Source organism: Lasiosphaeria miniovina, assembly GCF_030549165.1.
Source record: "Lasiosphaeria miniovina strain SMH2392-1A chromosome Unknown B0T26scaffold_2, whole genome shotgun sequence".
In the NCBI taxonomy this organism is placed as follows: domain Eukaryota; kingdom Fungi; phylum Ascomycota; class Sordariomycetes; order Sordariales; family Lasiosphaeriaceae; genus Lasiosphaeria; species Lasiosphaeria miniovina.
The window spans coordinates 7,065,478-7,083,687 of NW_026848221.1; the positions used below are offsets into that span (position 1 = coordinate 7,065,478).

General features: G+C 57.1%; 6 protein-coding genes across 6 annotated transcripts; 4 read left to right on the forward strand and 2 right to left on the reverse strand.

The window, feature by feature from the left end:
* Nucleotides 1-488: 488 nt before the first annotated feature.
* B0T26DRAFT_640323 (uncharacterized protein) lies at nucleotides 489-848 on the forward strand (the record flags this gene model as incomplete). Its single annotated transcript, XM_060437223.1, has 1 exon — nucleotides 489-848. A coding segment is annotated over one exon (360 nt), but the record flags the coding sequence as incomplete, so codon positions are not given.
* Nucleotides 849-2,273: 1,425 nt separating this feature from the next.
* B0T26DRAFT_749005 (uncharacterized protein) lies at nucleotides 2,274-2,959 on the forward strand (the record flags this gene model as incomplete). Its single annotated transcript, XM_060445043.1, has 4 exons — nucleotides 2,274-2,314; nucleotides 2,388-2,666; nucleotides 2,753-2,817; nucleotides 2,895-2,959. 4 exons carry the CDS (start codon nucleotides 2,274-2,276, stop codon nucleotides 2,957-2,959), a joined length of 450 nt encoding a protein of 149 aa, XP_060301696.1.
* A 465-nt stretch (nucleotides 2,960-3,424) lies between these two features.
* On the reverse strand, nucleotides 3,425-4,752 carry B0T26DRAFT_186220 (uncharacterized protein). Its single transcript, XM_060433643.1, has one exon. The coding sequence runs from the start codon at nucleotides 4,437-4,439 to the stop codon at nucleotides 3,636-3,638; it is 804 nt and encodes a 267-aa protein (XP_060301697.1). The 5' UTR covers nucleotides 4,440-4,752; the 3' UTR covers nucleotides 3,425-3,635.
* A 2,539-nt stretch (nucleotides 4,753-7,291) lies between these two features.
* B0T26DRAFT_849533 (uncharacterized protein) lies at nucleotides 7,292-9,632 on the forward strand. Its single transcript, XM_060447625.1, has 5 exons — nucleotides 7,292-7,915; nucleotides 7,971-7,990; nucleotides 8,050-8,609; nucleotides 8,686-8,781; nucleotides 8,862-9,632. Exons 1-5 carry the CDS (start codon nucleotides 7,717-7,719, stop codon nucleotides 9,358-9,360), a joined length of 1,374 nt encoding a protein of 457 aa, XP_060301698.1. The 5' UTR covers nucleotides 7,292-7,716; the 3' UTR covers nucleotides 9,361-9,632.
* Nucleotides 9,633-11,804: 2,172 nt separating this feature from the next.
* Nucleotides 11,805-14,750, reverse strand: B0T26DRAFT_186343 (uncharacterized protein). The gene is made up of 3 exons (XM_060433645.1): nucleotides 14,318-14,750; nucleotides 12,632-14,231; nucleotides 11,805-12,577 (listed from the first exon to the last, which is right to left on the reverse strand). Exons 1-3 carry the CDS (start codon nucleotides 14,605-14,607, stop codon nucleotides 12,191-12,193), a joined length of 2,277 nt encoding a protein of 758 aa, XP_060301699.1. The 5' UTR covers nucleotides 14,608-14,750; the 3' UTR covers nucleotides 11,805-12,190.
* B0T26DRAFT_186342 (uncharacterized protein) lies at nucleotides 14,751-15,866 on the forward strand. The gene has a single exon (XM_060433644.1). The coding sequence runs from the start codon at nucleotides 14,895-14,897 to the stop codon at nucleotides 15,678-15,680; it is 786 nt and encodes a 261-aa protein (XP_060301700.1). The 5' UTR covers nucleotides 14,751-14,894; the 3' UTR covers nucleotides 15,681-15,866.
* The last annotated feature ends 2,344 nt before the right edge of the window (nucleotides 15,867-18,210 follow it).

The following is an 18,210-nucleotide window of genomic DNA, read 5'->3' on the forward strand; positions in this document are numbered from 1 at the left end:
CCTTTCCCGACTATAGTGTCAACTGCCGCCTGCCCCGACTCCCCGGACGCCTTCGGTAGGCATGTCAAATTATTTCGATGACATCTTCCACAGACACTTGGACGGTACTCAGACACCCAAGTCACCCGTGTCCCCGGGGCGCCTTCGTCGGAGCTCAACTAGCCGGTCCATCGCTACCCGTAGCGACTTTGATGTTCGTGATCTGAGATCTCGGTTTAGAGGACGAGACCGACGGCGACTTTGCGACGCGACGGGGCTCAGTGGTGAAATTGAGATCGCCTGAGCGCCTTCGCGAGCGGACGGAGGCGAACGCTCACCTGCACACCTACATCAGCCAGTGCACGAATGGAGCCCGTGTAGATGTACAGAAACTTCAGTGTTCCAATCCATTCGGCCGTCGCAGAGTTTGCCGCGGACGGCAGTGCGATCTCCGAGCACGTCCACGACTAGCACGACAACCACAGGCACCTCAATGAGCAGTACCACAACAACTGGACCAAATCCTGCAGCCCGAGGCAGCCGACCGGCTGGGGCGCATCCGGCTCGTCAAGGAGCAGCGGGCGACCGAGGTGGAGAGCCGGCTGATCATGCTGGCGCAGTCGGTTATGATTGACGCGAGTGTGCATACCCGATGTTGGGGTGCATACCCGATGTTAGGGACTGAAGTCTCGACCGACTGCACCCTAGGAATGCTTCGACAACGGCAATGTCTATATCGAGGTGGCCGGCACGGTAGTCAAGGTCCCAGTGGTGAAAGTAGGATTCTCGACAGCCTCTTCATAAGTGCACAGATATATGATTATGCCATGCTAACTAACCCAAATCTATTATTCCCATCATTGCTGTAACCTTCCGTGGTTTCTCACGCTCCTGACCAATTCTAAAAGGTAATAACCCTATTGCCCACGAGTCCAGAACACTCGATGCGGAGGCAAGCGACAAAACGAAGCTGCATAAAAGTCGACGCTGGTCGGCGATAGCGGCGGCGTAGGTTGGTCAGACGCCTGGGATGCTATGGACGGCCGGTTGGCTCGATGTTTGGGGAGAGTCGGAAAGTTGTCGAGGGGTTTATCGGCGGATCCGAGCCAGTTGGAGAGCTCTCTTTCTCGCCTGCCTGCTTTCGATCATGGCCACCACTACCACACCACCAACTACACCGGTACTCCCCATAAGCCCCACTTTCTCATCATACCGTGGCGTGATTGTGTAGCTCGTATTCTTCCACGTCGACCAAAGGATCACGAACTACGGGGGCACTGGACAGGAAGCACTACTGCCGAACGGCGGACTAGAGTCACGAAAATATGCAACACATTCCATGAAATTTAACGTCTAACCATCACCTCTACGTCTCCATTGTAGGGCAACCTTTGACCTTAGGCCTGCTACTTGAATGCCTGTCGCAAGGTGCGCAGATGTCGTCACATGGACTGGGGCGTTTCCATTTTTCTTCACTTCACTTCTTGACTTCTTTTTCTCTTGTTTTTCTCTTGGGCGTGTGATACAGAACACCATGCCCAAGTCTTTGCCAGCCAGATAAAAGGGAGCTTCGCTGCTGCACTTGACGGGCAGGGCCTCGAAGAAGCCCTGCAGCAGACGCAGGTCGCTGCCGAGCGTTCTCGACTACTTTGTTAGACTGAGTTGAACTCTGGCGAGCTCGTGACAGGCAGGACGAGCGGGTGCCGCCGAGATCTGAGGTGGCGGTACTGGTGAATTCCTTCAGCTTCGCTGCCAAGCGCGCGTTGGTGTAGAGTACGATCAAATCGCGATCAAGTCAAACAGGAGATCAGGGGCAGCATCAGCACCGCTATTGAGGGCTCTCTTCTATCGACCAACCAGTCCCATGCGCGATAGACCAAAATCGGTCAGCCTCGAGTGCAGGGTAACTCGAGTGCAGGGTAACTCGTGCGCGCGGACCGTTCTTGCCGGAGCGCTTAAAGTCACCAAGATACGGTCAGGCCGATGTCTTTCTAACTTTTTCCCTTTCTCTCTCTCTGTAGTGCTTGTCGTTGCTGGGAGTGAGACAAGATATGTTGTCGCGGTGTTAGGTAGGTTTCCTTTGCGTTTGTTTTGGGCGTGTGTTTGGATCGTCTGGGTCGTCTTATCCCAGTCACTCATGATCCAGAATGCGAGCGAGATGGCGGCGGCTGCAAGCGAAAGTCTCGTGTTGGGGAAAATGAAGGTTGTAAGTTTGGATTAGATAAGGCATGGAAATGAAAGTAGCGCCTCGTCTTTTGACAAACCCTCTGGGCCCTTCTGGTGGACGATCCATGATGACCTCAACCGGCGGGTCGTACAACTCGTCAGGGCAGTTGTACATGTACGGATGCGGCTCCGAGTCGAGGTCGTCGGGCGTGGTTGCGCGGCTCGTGGTTGATCCGGCGTAGCGTCGGGCACTCTGCGGCCCGCCTCCTTGTCGAGGTAGCGCCTCATCTGCTCGCTCCAGAACTCCTCCCAGGTCGCCTTCCAGCCGTTTTCCTGCTCCATGTCACCGAAGCGCGTGTTTATGGGGAACCCGACACCACCAAGTGGTATTCGTGCGACGTCGTCGACCCGCACCTCTTCCCCAAGTACAAAATCTCCACAGCAACGCAGTTCGACAAGCTCAGCGACTTTCTGGCCTTCAACCAGACGTGGTACTGCAGCGACGAGGGAGACGACCACCCGTGCGTTGACCACCGTGCGTTGACCACCCCTCTCGAGACACAGACTAAAACCAGTGGCTAACCACCGCATTGACAACGACATACAGGGCAAGCTTCACGGCACAAGCCAACACCACGCTGCTGGTCCTCAACACGGCCGACCAGCCCCGCCGTACGTGCCCGGCAGCGACCCGGCAATGTGGTATCCGTGCAACCGCTTCCCATACGATCCCGACCCCGAACCGCTAGGCGCTGTGTATTGCTTCTACCGCCTCGACCTAGCAACGGAGTATTTTGCTGTCAACCAGTTGTGATACTGCGACGACAAGGACGCCGATCACCCGTGAGCCATCCATCCCTGCTTGTTCTGCAAATCTATCTATACTGACACGGCTCTCGTGTGGCTAGGGTCCTGTTCGAGGCAAGCGGGAGTAAGCACCTCGAGCTGGAGTGCGGGTTCCGGCCCAGGGACACCACTTCCCCCCGGGGCGCGGGGCGGTGGAACAACCGCATCAGCTGCAGGTTGAGAGAATAATTAGGCAGGCGCAAGTTGGTGAATCGAGGCATGGTTGTCAACAAACAAACAAACAAACAGTCAAGCACTCGTTGTAATTGGCTGGACTGTAATTACGCTCCGTTGAAGGCTTGGAATCTGTTTGTTTACTTGAGTCTCGAATTTAAATTCGTTGTTTACTTGAGTCTCAAATTTGAATTCGGCTCTAAAACAGACGGGTATCGATATTTCCTAATTATTACACGAGGCAGTTAAACGCCAGTTCCAACTTTTCTTCTGTAGCAATTTCATCATAACAAAAGTCCAAACTCCCTCTCTCCCGGCTCGCCCCCTAACCCGGCCCCTGACTCCAACCTTGCGCCTTAAACAACAAAACCACTGCTCCACCACAGACACTGCTCCACCACAGACACTCTCCACCACAGACACTCTCCACCAGACACTCTCCACCAGACACTCTCCACCACAGACGTCCATCAATTCCCTCCCCTAACCTCACCACCCCTCGCCTCCGACCGAATAAGATCCCGCAAGATATCCAACCCCTCGGCGCGGTCTTCGGGCCGCTGAATGTCCAGCCCCCAGGCGGAAAGAAACGGGGCCTCGCCGCGGTAGTTCTCGTGCAGCCACATGCGCTCGGAGCGCGTGTGTCGAAGCAGCTTCTGTGCTGGCACCGCCGGCTTCTGCGCGCGGGGGTCGCGCGGCGGCGGGGTACGTTCCTTTCTGCGTTCGGCTGGCCGTGACGACGACAGCGACGACGGCGACGACGACGACGGCTGCGCAGCGGCGCGGCCGCCGGCGTCGCTGTCGGGCGTCAGCGGCGGCGTGCTGCTGCTGCCCAGCGTGGTCGAGATGACTATTATCTGGTCCCTTTCTCTCCGGACTAAAGGGGCGAGACTATCTTGCAGCGCCTTGGTAGGTAGCAGCGGCCGGTCGAGTTGGCTGCTGCTGCTGTGCGGCGGTATTACCGGCCGGCGGGGCTGCGGCTGTGCAGTGAACGGCGCCAGCTGCTGCTGCTGCTGGCCGGGAACGCCGGGGAGCGGCTTCCACTTCGAGTTCTTGCGGGCCAGCGCGGCGGCGCTCGGCTGGCTACCGCTGCCGGGTTCCTTCAGTTCGGTCGAGGGCACCCTGAGCGGGGCGGGGCGCAGATCCTCAGACTTGGACGGGCGGTGCTGCAGCCGCCTGCTGGCCACGGGCGCGCCGGGTATTCGAGGGTGGATCTCGGCCTGGGCCTGGGCCTGGGCCTGGGCCTGGGACTGCGGCTGTAGCTGCAGCTGCATCGGCGCAAAGGGGACGACCGAGTCCTGGTACAGGTCGAACCACTGCGTGACGCGGCTGTCGGCCGAGCTGGAGCGGCTCCGCTGCAGCCGTCTCTCTGCCGGCGCCGACGCCGTGCTGGCCGACCGCGCGAGCTCGTAGTCTGCCTCGCCGACCCGGCGGCCGCCGAGATGGACGATTTGCAGCGCTTCGAGTCGTGATGCTGGTGGAGCCCCGGGTGTCTTGCCGGACGTCCCTTGGCTTGGAGCATGTTAGCTACCGGGCACTGACAGAGGGAGGCAGACGGCGACATACCGACTCGAGCTCGACCCCTTGACCCAATCCCGCACGCGGGAGCTAGGGTTCCTCGTGAGGTTGGATTTCGGCTTTGGCGTGTGGGTGTCCCGGTCTGGCGCCGGCGTGTGGGTGTCCCGGTCTGGCACCGGAGGGGAGGTTGGCGAGGGCAAGAAGGCGGCCGGCATGGCTTCTGCTGTCGTCTGCTGGGGGGTGCGTGGTTTGCCTGGGGTTGGATACAGATGCATCATGTTGATGGGTGATTCCGGGTTCAACTCGTGGATGGTTTCCATCGGCGTGGAAGTTGCTACCGTCGCATGCATTTCGGGTTGGTCTGGTTAAGCAGAGGGGAGAGATGAAAGCGATGGCCACGCCATGGGAGGCATCACGGATATGCAGGCAATTTATCTCAGAGGGTCTCTGGAAGGGCGTTTCACACCGTTTGGCTATTTCCCTGTCGGCGCAAAATCCAAGACTGCCATTGCCCTTTGGTTTCTGTTTCTGGTTTCAGGCTCGAAATTTCAGTTCTAATTTCGAACCTGGCCAGGAGACCCAGTGGCGGTTACGCTGGTGCAGCCAATCACGGCCGCGCTCTCTCCAGTCGCTAGCGGCCTGTTTCAGCGCGCCCTCTGCCCTCGGCCAATCGAAATGCGCGGCCTGTCTTGGACTGGGACGCGCGGTGGAGTCGACCCCAGAGTGCCACAAATTCTCACTCGCCCGGGGCAGGGCAAGTCAGTGTCGGACAATCCAGCCGTTCTTCTTTCTTCTTTTTGTTCATAATTGGAACAATTCTCACCCAACCCAAAACTTCGACTTCATCCGCGACACGTGTCAATACCGGGACACCCCAGGGTCAACCTCTGGCCTTGTTTCTGCTTTAGGCTTCATTGTCCTTTGGCAGCTGACGCCAGTACTAATGCCGTGTCCAAGTACTAATGCCGCGTCCAAGTACTAATGCCGTGTCTAAGTACTAATGTAATTAGTTCCGAGTCCTTCGTAAGCTGGTGGCTGGTTGAGACTCCAAGATCGGCCATTTGCTGCGCAATGGAGGGAACTTATCGTGGATAACCCTTTACACTTGCCCTGGCATCCCTTACTCCAAGTTTTGCCTCAATCAACATGCAGGTGCACGTCATGATAAACACAATGCCGGCAACGAGAAGTGACACTGTGGCAGGGGTCGGGCAGCTAACCCTAACCCGCCACACTTCCGCAACCCCAGGGCGGGAAGGAGGTGCCGTCGATTCCTTGGACAGGCACTCTCCGTTCCAGGCCCGATACCAAGAAAATGTGGAAAGAAGTACACGTGTTGTTAAGCAACAATTTGCATGGCCAAATCTGCCTTGTTTGAAGACGCTTCGTCTGCAGTTCAGAGATGGCCTCCTCGTTGTGGCTGGCTGGAGCATCGGATGATCACCAACTCGCCGCAACAAGCCAAAGCGGGGGCACAACAACACAATAGCAGAGAAGGGAAAGGAAGGCATTTACGATTTGAACGGTCGGAGCGGTTTCCCGGCCTCCAAATGTACTTTGGTGTGGGATGGACTGTGCATAATAGGGCTGAGCCGGCCCCGATCGCGAACCTAAGGGTTTGATGCCCCTTTCGACTTTCGGGCTTGGCGGTTGGGGCTGGGTCGCCGGAACGGGTGTGGGAGACCTCAGGCTCGGCTTGGTGGGGGACGGGGGGACAGGGGGGCGGGGGATGGGATTGGATGGATGGGATGGATGGGATGGGATGGGATAGGATGGGATGGGATAGGATAGGATGGGGGTCGACGACACCACCATGAAATAAGCAGCGAGCATCATCGACACCTCAATTACTCAGGCATATTTATTAAAAAGGGGACGGGTCGTGTGGGAGGGTGCGGCTGCGGGCCGCGGGGTAGGTCTGTTTGCCCATCAGTCGCGACCTCGCGGCACAGCCGTCCAAGCGGAGCTCAGTTGGTGAGTGGTGATGCGCTGCAGCTGCCCGACAATGCCCTCAGTTTCGTTGCAAACACAGCGATCCTTATTGCTGCGCAGCCAATTGCAAATCTAAACTATCACTACAAATAATTACGCACTACAAATAATTGCACCCGCACGGCATGAACCCTCCAACCCAGGTTCAATCAGAACTTGCCCGTAAACGTAAATAGGGATCCTCCTCGAGGTGGATGCAGTGAGTGATTAAATATTGATTCCCCATCAACAGAATGGCAAATCAGGAGTCCCAGCCGGCCGGATCGCCCATTTGTGCCTGTGACTGCCGTGACGGACCCCGCATATCGAGCTTTGCTGGGGACTCGATGGCGGATTATTAGGTGAGGGCGCACTGGCCGCAGCTGGTCTGGGCACTGGCCGTAGCTGGTCTGGGCTCTCCGGGGCAGCCCAGGCGCCGGCCAATGGCCCGAAGCTCGGCTGCGCTGCGCACCTGGGCAAAAGAGCCTGGAGTGGCTGTGAGGGCGCCGCTGGCGCCGCTGGCGCTGTGCTGCCCCACGTCGCCGGCAGCCAATGGGCCCCGAGGGAGCCCGTTCTGGCCTCTGGATGGTCGAATCCCGTCCGACGCCATCGTCTTGACTGGCTGCCTTTTTCAATAGTCCAGCTTCCAAATGTGCCCGCCGCGCTCGTTCCGCATAGAAACAGCAGACAAAAAAACACGCCCCCCTTATGCTTTTGCGCTGCCGAGTCCCGAAGTCGTCCCCCATGACGGCGGCCCTTTACCCTGTAGTTGCCCATGCGGGCCTCTCCCTCTGCCTCCTCCGCCCAGGCACCAGGGTCGAACATGTGCCCTTTTTATGTTTCTTTGCTTTTTCTTCCCTTTTTTTCCTTTTTCTTCCTTTTTCTTGCCCGATTTCCCCTTGTCTGCACTAGGCCGGTTCCCCGCCACATGTGCACCATGTGAGAGCCAGGATGGGGGTAGTAGATATCTGAGACATCCTCCCACTTCGCACACACTTACCCAGCGCTTTTTTTGTCAAGGCATCCCGGTCCCCAGGCGCCACCAGCACAGCACAGGACGCAATGGCGATGGCGTTCGACATCAACAGCATACCGGCGATGCAGCCGCCGCCGGGCCAGACGTCCAACTTTGTCGACCCCGAGACGCTGCACCCCATCGTGCTCGGCGTGGCCATCGCCACCATGATCGTCATGACGGCCGCCGTCACCATCCGCGTCTACACCAAGGCCTTTGTCATGAGGGACATGCGTTTTGAAGAGTGTTAGTCTGTCCCGACACTGGCTTTTTCCCGCGCGTTGGCTAACACGCTCGACAGACTTTGCCATTGTGGCGGCGGTACGGCTGCCATGAACCCGAAAATCACCACCAGAACAACCCGCTGACTGTCTCCGCAGGCCGGCATCATCCTCTGGGACGCCATCTTCATCCACGTGTCGTTCCACGGCTTCACGCGCCACCTGTGGGACGTGCGGTACGTCGACGTGCACCACCTGTCCTATGTAAGTCGACATACACGCACGCACATGCGCAGCAGCCGAACTGACACCAGCCCCTCAACGAACAAACAGATGAACTACCTCGCCGAGATCTCCAACTCGCTGACCATGTTCGCGGCCAAGTGTTCGATCCTGCTGCAGCTCAAGCGGCTGTTCTGCACGGGGCAGTCGCGCGACGCCATCTACTGGGCCATCCACGCCCTCATGCTCCTCGACGCGGCCTACTACACATCGGCGGTCTTCACGTTCGTGTTCCAGTGCAACCCGCGCGAGAAGACGTGGAACCCGCTCATGGAGGGCACGTGCATCAACGTGGCCGCGGCCACCATCGTCGCCGGCGCCGTCAACCTGTTCCTCGACCTCGGCATCCTGCTCGTGCCCTTCTGGGCCATCTGCCACCTGCAGCTGCCGCTGAAGCGCAAGCTGGGCATCTCGGCCGTCTTTGGCGTCGGCATCCTGTGCGTGCCTTGTCCCCCTCCACCTCTCTTACCTTTAGGGCTCAGACGTTAGGACTCAGACTGACACCGCTTGCAGCACCTGCGCCATCGCCGCCGTGGGCGTGTCGCTGCGCGTGCCGCTGCTGACGGACCCGGACCTGACGTGGCTGATCTCCAAGGTCGGCATCTGGACGTATGTGCCTCCCCTGTATTACCCACCGAACCCCCACCGATCCCCCACCGACCCCGGCCAGCATTGCTAACGCTTTTCAGGATGCTCGAGTACTGCGGCACCATCCTCGTCGGGTGCATGCCGTCGTTCCCGCGCTTCTTCATGCACCTGCGCGGCCGCGACCCGCTGACATCAGGGTCGCGGTCCAACAACAACAACAACAATAACAACTACTACAACCACAACCACAACAACCGGTCCGGCGGCGGCCATGATAACAGCAACAACAACAACAACAACAACGGCACCATCGGCTCCGCAGGCGGCGGTGGTGGCTACCGGCCCGGCATGGGCTTGGGGACGCCGTCGCGCAACAAGAGCGCCGTAGCCGTCGGGCTGGCGCTGACCACGTCTGAGGTGTCGCTGTCGGATGCGGCGTCGTGCGGCGCCGAGTGCGTCGAGCTCGAGCACGGCGTCGGCGGTGTCGGCGGTGTCGGCGGTGTCGGCGGGCGGGAGCCGTACGGGCGGCGCGGCTCGGATGATTCCGGGTTCGGCAGCAGGCGCGACTCGGAGTGGTCGCGGTCGACGAGCCCGGTGTGATGATGATTGTCTGACTTGCAGCTACCAGGTTGAGTGTAAGATGTTCGCTTCTTCTGTGATTTATTCTGTGATTTATTCTGTAATTAGTCTTGTTGGCGGCTATCGGTTGCGGGCTCGACCGAGTTTGTTCTGGCTTAATTGTATGGTGATGGATAAGATATATGCGAGGGGGGTTTTGGTGTCGTGCTCCGGCCGTCAGGGGAGAATCAGGCGCAAGCCACTTTGGAGTTCATGTTTAGATACCTACCGTTCAATCAAGTTACTATTATTCATCTTGCATGTTTATACCACGAGGGTCAAGGCAGCGTTGAAAGTCGAGTAAAGTGCAGGCGGATAAATGTGCATGCACATTGTGTTGTTCAAGTCGGTAGGTAACCCCGACTCGCCATATCGCCCCGAGACCCAACAAGTCAGAAAAGATTTACTACGGTGTTATGGGTAAGAAAAATAAGCCTGGTCAGGTTGATGTAAGCCTAGCACGGACCAACCCACCAATGCAAGAAAGTCACCCTGAGATGCAGAGCTGTCCTAAAATACAGACCTCGCATTGTAAAACTAAAACAGGCTGTAAATACTATACAAAATCAATAATTTGTATGTATTCCATTCGCATCAATAACGGCCTGGCATCTTTCCGGCATCGAGGCGAGTAATTCGACCAGGTACGACTCCGGCGGTGCATCCCAGGCCTCCTTAACGTACCTCCCAAGTTTATCGTAAGAAGGATTCTCTTCCAGGCCCCAGTTATCCTTAATATAATCCTTCATCCAGTTCCAACATATCTTAATAGGGTTCAGGTCAGGCGAATATACTGGCCAGGATACGATTCTTATTCCCCGGGCCTCTAATTCAGCTTTTATATCCGCAGCAGCATGCCTAGGAGCCCCATCCTGCATTAGAATAAGCTCCTCGCCGTAATGTTGCCTCTGAAAGCGAATCCAGCCGTCAAAAATAGGTAAGATTTGCTCGCAATAGCTCTCCTTATTAATTTTGCCCCATTCTTTCTCCCAGAATAAACTAGGGCTTTTAACTAAGCCGTGGAAACAACCCCAAAACATCCAGCCTCGCTTCCGCTGGTGCCTTTCTACTACACTGGTCGGATCCTATTCCTCTCCTAGCCAGCGTATGACGTATTACCTTCGGTAATGGCCTCCTTTCACCCACGTTTTATCCGTCTAAAGAATTTTCTTCCATTACTCTAGAGTCTAGGAGACATATTCTCTGGCCCACTCTACGCGCGTTTGATGGTTCTTTTCAGATAGTGGAGGCTTCTGACGAGCGATACGACGACGAAAACCGAGGCGGTAAAGGGCTTTTTAATTACTCAGACTCCGAAGATTGCTGAAAAACGAATAGTTGAGAACTCGAGGAAGGTCACCTTCGATTTTCCTTACTTACGTAAACAAATTCGACTAATTCTTCCTCTTGCTCTGGCGAAAGAACTCTGGGGCGGCTAGGTCTCTTTTTCGGCTCTTTTTGTCGAATCGCTTGTTAGATTTGCGCTTTTGTAAAAGAGGGGAGCCGGCTTTGGATTTCGGCCTTAGAGAGGCCTTCATTGAAATATAGCGTACGGATGCGAGTATGGTCGGTGAGGGTTAGTTGCTTAATTCTAGAGGTTCCTTTTGGGTGTTGGGCGAGCCATTGCGAAGATGAAGATATGGAATGCAGAATGGTGGAATTTAGGTGTGAAACGTCGGATTTAGCATTCTGGTAAATAGAAGGTCGTAGAAAGAACCTGACGGGTGGAAGTGGGGCACCCCACAGGTACATGACGGGGGGTGTTTTATTTTGGCTCGCAACCACAGTACCCTGAGAATAAAGCTGGCGGCTCACTTTCCTTTCCTTATTTATGAGGGAAGATAGGGTTCAGTCAAACAGGAGTTGCCTTGGGCACGTTCACGCATAATCAAACTGCACATTCTCAAAGAACTATTTGAAAGCAAAATACCCCCATTCGTATTTGGATTACAGACGATCTACCAATATAATAAATATGCTCATCCCAATGATATAACCCTTTCCTTCCCCAAATCACACAGTATCCCAGACACGGTTTGACAAACTCCCCTGCCCTCCCTAATCTAATAATCCTAGCCCGCTCATCCTATCCTCCCAGCCGGCCGATGCGGTGAATCTTTCCAAACTTGATGGTGCCGGGCTTGTAGTTGGCAATGGGCCTATTCCACAGCCGCAGCCAGCCCCAGTCCCAGCCGCGAATCCGCCAGCCCCAGGACCAGTTCCAGTAGCTGCGCAGCCAGCTCCTCCAGCTCAGCCAATTTCTAACAGTGCCGACAGCAGTAGCATCTCTAGCAGTATTCCCAGCGACGGCGGCCGCCGCCGGCTCGATCAGGCGCGCGCGCACAAATCCGCCGACCTCGTGGCGCGCGACGGTCCAGAAGAAGACCATCTGGAACGCCAGCGAACCCAGCAGGATCCAGTCGAGCCCGATGCCGTCGCAACACGCGTCCGAGCACGACGACGTGTACAGCGCAAAGGCGAAGCCCAGCCCGACCACACCCGGCGGGACGACAGTGACGGTGGTGGTGGGGGTCGAAATAGAAGTAGACGGTTCGTGAGTCGTGACAACAAAGGGAAATTTACAAGGTTCTTGCATTTGAATGGGTGGTGTTGGAGATGGGGTTGATGTCGATGATGACGACGGTGTTGTCTCACTCCTGACAACCTGGAGCGCGCCACTGCCGTCGCCGCTTACCTCCTCTCTGGGTGGGACCAAGGGCGCGGTTCCTGCCGTTGGCGGCGGGAGCAGCATTAGATGCTGCGGTAGGCCGCTTGGTCTGGGTGGCAGCGGCGGCGGCGGCGGCGGAGCGAGTCACATGCCCCGGCCAAAGAGGACGGGGTATCTCATGAGGCGCTTGCGCCAGCTTTTCTGCCGGATCTGGGGCCCGCAGGTCTGGACCACGTCTTGCTGCTCGGCTCTGGGCTCCGCAGGCTTCGGCGCTGGCTCGGCATCAGAATTCGCGACGGCAAGGGCGGGCTCGGCGGCGGCGTCATCGTCAGACCCGGCCCCAGTCCCCGCAGTTTGGGGCTCCCGAGCGGGCTCCTGTCGCGGCTCGACGCTGGGCTCAGTCTTCGCGGGCTGAGCGGGCTCAGCGGGCTCAAGATTGTCATGAAGTGCCGCGTCGGACTGCGCCGGTATCTCCGCCGCGGGCTGGGGCTCGCCGTCCGCCGTTTCGGGCTCGACGGGCGCCTGCGGTGCCTGCTCAACAGTTAGTCCCGAGTCTGATGTTATCGCGCCCTGAACCGGCTCTACCTTCTCTGTCTCCGGCTTAGCCTCGGCCTCATCCGTCTCGTCTCGGACTTTTTCGGGGGTCCTCTCTAGCGCCTCCTCGGCTAGGTCGTCGGTCTTTGCCTCTGGGATCCGCAGCGGCTCGGGCAGTAGTTCGTGAATCACCTCGGGCAGTAGTTCGTGAATCGCCTCGGGGACAACTTCGTCGTTGGCCGCCTCGGGAGCTGGAACGATTTCTGGCTCCTTGGAGGCCTCCGTCTCTGTTTGGACGCCCTTGCCCTTGTCATGGATGTCACCAGGCTCGACCGCGGCAAAATCGCGCTCGTCAATGCCCTCGCCCTCTCTAGGCTCGGGGATAGGCTCCAAATTGTGGAAGGCCTCGGCGGGAAGCTCGATCGACTCTAGCACGGCAGCCACCTCGGGCTCCAGCTCAATTATTGAGGGAGCATGTTCCTTGACACTCTCGGCCTCGGGAGGTGAAAAGTCCCAGAAGCCAGAATCAACTTCTCGCAAGAGGTTCCGCTCGTATCGCGGCTTAGCATCGAACTCGGGCTCGTCGATCGGCTCGAGCTCCTCGGGAACGGGTGTTGCCTCGAGAGCGTGCTCCAAGTCGATCACCTTGGCCGAATCTTTTCTCTCTCTCCTCGACCTCGCTCTCTTGGAGCCCAACATGGCCGCCACATCGTGGTGTGCTTCGGGGACGATGGCGATGCTAAGGGCGGGCTCGGGCTCGGGCTCAGGCTCGGGCTCGGGGGCCAGAACGGGCTCGTGGATAATCTCAAACGCGTGTTCTGGCTCCGGCTTGATCTCGGGCTCCGACTTGAGATCCAACTCCCGCATCACCAAGTCATGCAGGATCGGCTCTGGCGAGGCTTCCTTGGACCACGAGGCGAGAGATGTCTCCTCGGGCGACGGCCACGGTGTGGCCTTCTTGCGCATTGGCGGGAACTCCTCTCGCAGGATCGTTCTCGACCTCATTTGCAGCACCGACACAGGTGAGGCAGCATGGGGTGGAGGCGAGTTGGGTCTGGAGCTGCCCGGGCTCATCAGGGAGCTAGCAAGATCGGGCCGAATGAAAAGCCTCTCGCAGAACATCTCGAGGACGGTCCTGAGAAGGACTCTGTTTGGCGACAGGATGCTGCTGATGCGGTCGAGCAGATCAGATCCCAGCAGCGCCTTGGGGTCCTCGAGGTGGGGCCGGATGCGGGACTTTAGGTAGTCGAGGAACCAGTCGTCAGCTTCTGACAGGGTCGGGTGCGCGTCCCGGGTGATTTCCAGCAGAGCCGGCAGGGTCAGGCCGTCGCCGAAATTTTCGATCCTGATTTGGGCGAGCCGCATCAGATCAGGGAGGTCGTAGGTTCGGGCCGTGGCATAGGCGCGTATGCTCGTGCTGAACTCGTAGATCTCCTTGGCAGGCGACTCGGTCTCCTTGGGCTTGAGAGACTCGTAGGTGCCCGTGTGCAGGTAGTGCACGAGCACATGGCCGATGTCCTCGGGGATATCGGGCAGCTCGGGTAACCGGTTCTCATAGGCTGCCTGAAGTCTGGGGCTCTTCTGGAGGAAGTCGAGCGGAACGGTAAGGGGGCTCGCAAAGGGAATGGTGCAAGGGGGGCTCGCATAGGGACTGTTCGGTCGGCATGTCATGTCAGAGCCGTTTGATTACGTGCATGTGTGATGGGGGAAGGGGGGAAGGGGGGAAGGACAACTTACGATGTCTCTGGGCGAGTATCGATTTCCTCCATCACGGGCAGAGGAGCTACGGCGGGAGCGGCCGGCTCTTCTTGGATTGTCACAGGCCCTGGGGCATCGGCCACCTTGTGCTCGACGGCTGCCTTCGGAGCCGCAGGCAGAGGCGGCGGCTTGGCAGCGACACCGCTCTTCTTCTTCTTGTGCGCCATGTTGAGTCTGAGGAGGAGCGAAGTTACGGCAACCAAGGTGAGTCCGATGAGGGTTACTGCTTCGACCGTGATGTAGACGTGGAGGTTGCAGGGAAGGCTCATTGCGTTGTTGGTGGCCTCGTTTCTTTGGCCGGCTGGAGAGGAGGCAGGAGAGGAGCTTTTATTCTCCTCGACCTGTCACGTAGACGGCGAATATGGCAGCCGCCGCGTGAGAGCTGGCGTTGCGATTTGTCAAAGTTGGGCCTCAACGCTGTCTGCCTGTGTGCCTGTCTGTCTTGGTGGCTGCCCCGAGTCCTGAGCTGTCATGGCGGTCGGCCAGTTCCTGGCACGGCTGCGGCCAGCAAAGCCCAACGCAAGCCCATCCATTTCCGTTCTGGCCATGTCGATGCATGTCCATGTCCATGTCCATGCCGATGGATGTCCATGTCCATGTCCATGTCATGTTCATGTCCATGTCATGTCCATGTCCATGTCCATCTGGCCATTCAGCTGCGCATCGCCACTCGGCCATGTCGAGTTGCGCGTCCAAGTGCAAGCTGGGTGGTGCCCTGTTCTGGGGAGTGATTGTGTGCTTGGCTGCGCCTGTGGTTGGTGCGGCTTCTGTGGCCGGTGCTGATGTGTCCAAGTCCAAGGGCAGGCGATGGGCCGAAACGCAAAGCCGACAGCCCCGAATTGGGCCAATGACGCGGATGTGCTTTTCCAATCGGATCAAATGGCCGCCACGGGTTCGCGCTGGCGGCCAGTCGCTATGGCAGGGCTGCCGCGAATTGGCGAGCCATGTGAGCACCTCGCCCGCACCACTTGCGCCGCTCAAACACACGTGGCCAAGGTGCCGTCCCTTGGAGCGCGAAACCGATGTCGCGCCAGCCTCAAGTGCAAATGCCCAATGTTTCAGCGGACACGGAAACCGAAGGAACAGAAATTGCCCGATGAACAGGCTGCACCGCGTTTCGCAGCCCGTGACTTTCAGTTTGCCGCCACGTCGCCTGGGGTCTCAACTGCCATCAGGGGGTTTTAATCGCGTCACCTATGTGAGGCATGCGGAGTCGAGTCGAGACGTGGTGCCTTTTCGAGTCCAACAGTTGGGCCGGCAGGGCGAACCTGTAGTGTCTCAGCCCAGCCCGGTTGGGGATGGGATGGGATTGACCTCTGAGGTCCCAGGCGGTGAGCACTAAAAAAGTCGCCTGGCACCGCTGCAGTTGGAGTTGGGCACTCTTCCAGCGTCCGGCCATACAAGTCACAAATTGGCCCAGCGCGCCAACCGCGCTCGATAATATCTCTTGGCGCTCTCTGCTGGTCGACTTCATCCAATGGCAATGGGGGGGCCAAAAAGGCGATGGAGGAGATTTTTTTGGTTGTGCAGGGAAAAGAGCGGATTGAGTGCCCCTCCCATTTGTCTTTTGCTCCTGCCCAATCTGCCCAAAGATGGAATGATGCTGGAATGATGCACAAACCCTAACCCTTGGCTCCAGAACTAGGCTTTGGGTTGGGCCAATGGAACCAGCGACGCTCTTTGGCTTGGAACATCTCATGATTGACGAGCGACAGGACCCGGAAGTGGCCGCCAGGAAACAAAAATGTCAGCAGTGTACCTGAATATGCCTTGTCGACCACCAAAATAGAGCTCCATAGTCCATTAAAAGAGAGCAGGTCTTCAGGCACCGTGAAATCCGTTCCTTGCACCGTAGGTACATAGGCTGCCAAGCTTTACAGCTCACCGCCCACGAAAATACCACATTTTACAGCCAAAATTACCGCATTCGCTGGCTGCCCCGCTCCAAGCACTGGCGTAGTTATACCGCAATTACGCCTCGCCGCCATCGCCAACGTCAATATACTTCCAAATATGGTAATTGAAGCTCAGGACCGTAGATTCGCTCAAATCGTTCAAATCTGCAATAAAAAGCGAAGCTGACTCGTTGATTCTGATTACGTAACAAGGCCAAAAATGCAACAAAAACGACAGGCCTGCTCATAACTGCTCATAACTGCATGCAACTGATAGCCTTACTGATCTATGCCTTCCAATGCCCGGGTAGTAGTTGCGGGACCCTTCCACTTCGTGTAGGCTTGACAACACGGCCCTTAGCCACTGTAGAGGCTGCAGGGCCACGTGAAGCCCGTGATGTTGTGCCTCCCCGGCTAACAGCCTGCGTGCCTTGGTGTTGAGCACTACTTGTTGCCCTGCCACCCCGGCTCCCTGAGCCCCGGTTATCACGGCGAGCCGGGTCCAAGTTGTTGATAGTACGGCGGGCAGGCTCCGCAGGCGCCTAGCTACGCTCATCGACGTCGTCGTCCACATCGTCGTCACCATCGTCAAGAGAGGCGGCCTCCCACTGTGAGCGATTCCGTCTAATGGAAGGCATAAGTCCGGACTGCCTGCCTGGTTATCGGGTGCCCGGCTGAGCAGTGCCCTACGGTGCGGTCCCGGATTGAGTGGTCGCCACACGCGGTGCGTTTGGCTCGGCGGCAAAGGCAGTAGTACGGCGCGGCCTGCCCCGAAGGTGTTCAACCCTATTGGGTTCTTGGTACTAAAGGTACTCATCTTCGCCAAGTAGCGACCTTTCCAGGTACTAACGTATTTTATAAGCGAGCAGCGAATTTCTAACCAACCTACTACAATATTACAAACCACTCGACTGTTAGGCTCGTCTGTCTGTAAGGGAGCACGGGCTCCACAGGATGCTAGGGTTGGTAATTATGAAGATAGAACAAAGGGCAAGCTCCTATCGCACAGGTAATACAGTCAAATTGGAATGCCACTCAAAGTGTATGAGTGCAGTGAATGTGTATTGCTTGCTTAAGAGATCAAGCAAGAGCTATCTAGAACCGTGGGCACGGTTGTTGTATATATCTATCTACTGGACCAATAACAATGGTCCCACTGTCCCGTGGTCCCGCGTCCGGGACGCTGGTCCTCCGGGGCTGTCCCGTGTCCCCGGGCCCAAGTGCTCGGGACCCTGGGACACCTCTAATTAGTCCACACCAAACAGGGAGTGCCCCACCTTCACGCATTTCCGCAGGGATTCGTAACACGAATGCGGTGTTTTTGCTTGCGTATTTCGTCTTCAACGCCTTCCTTCATACCGTCTACCATATTGAAGGTTTGGCGTATAGTTTGGTGAATACTGCTGCTTCCGGTAATGATGAACGACTTCAGTAGCTTATTTACCGACTCAACTAGTGATGTTATACGTTGACCGAAGTTGAGGATATTATTGGTATAGCAAGTTGCCTACTCCTCAGCGAGAGTATATAGGTTTCGTCAAGATACTTGAGGATTGTCACCGCACAGTCAACTAAGATGAGACAAGGCTGCATTAATGTCGCTGTATTCGTAGAATCTAAAGCTAAAGAAAGAAAAAGGAAAGAAGATTCCAAATCCTGTGCGGGGCTCAGGGAAGTAGGGTTGGTCCTCGAGTCACGTGGTGGGTTGCGGCACGGGTCACTCAGCCCCACCTTTGGTACAGCCCGGTTAGGGTTCCTTACACGTGCCCCTCAACTGATTGTCTTGGCGCTTGCCGTGACAAGGATGGCTTTTTAGGCGGAAAAAACGGTCTTCATCATCTCCCAAGCTTATTTGAAGCCATCATGGCCAGGCACATACATCATATACTCCCAAAGTATGTACATTCCCGCCTTCGTATATAGAAACTCAGCGCGCAGGGGCCTAATACGGATTTCTTGGCCATCATGAAGTCTTAT

Excerpts from the sequence above, each read along its gene's own strand:
- B0T26DRAFT_186343 (XM_060433645.1), bottom strand. The coding sequence starts at position 14,607 with ATGAGCCTTCCCTGCAACCTCCACGTCTACATCACGGTCGAAGCAGTA. Across the intron at positions 14,232-14,317 it reads GATACTCGCCCAGAGACATC|TCCCTATGCGAGCCCCCCTT; the intron begins GTAAGTTGTCCT and ends CCGACCGAACAG. Across the intron at positions 12,578-12,631 it reads CTAAGCCGGAGACAGAGAAG|GCACCGCAGGCGCCCGTCGA; the intron begins GTAGAGCCGGTT and ends ACTGTTGAGCAG.
- B0T26DRAFT_186220 (XM_060433643.1), bottom strand. The coding sequence starts at position 4,439 with ATGCAGCTGCAGCTACAGCCGCAGTCCCAGGCCCAGGCCCAGGCCCAG.
- B0T26DRAFT_849533 (XM_060447625.1), top strand. The coding sequence starts at position 7,717 with ATGGCGATGGCGTTCGACATCAACAGCATACCGGCGATGCAGCCGCCG. Across the intron at positions 7,916-7,970 it reads GGACATGCGTTTTGAAGAGT|ACTTTGCCATTGTGGCGGCG; the intron begins GTTAGTCTGTCC and ends CACGCTCGACAG. Across the intron at positions 7,991-8,049 it reads ACTTTGCCATTGTGGCGGCG|GCCGGCATCATCCTCTGGGA; the intron begins GTACGGCTGCCA and ends CTGTCTCCGCAG.
- B0T26DRAFT_186342 (XM_060433644.1), top strand. The coding sequence starts at position 14,895 with ATGTCCATGTCCATGTCCATGCCGATGGATGTCCATGTCCATGTCCAT.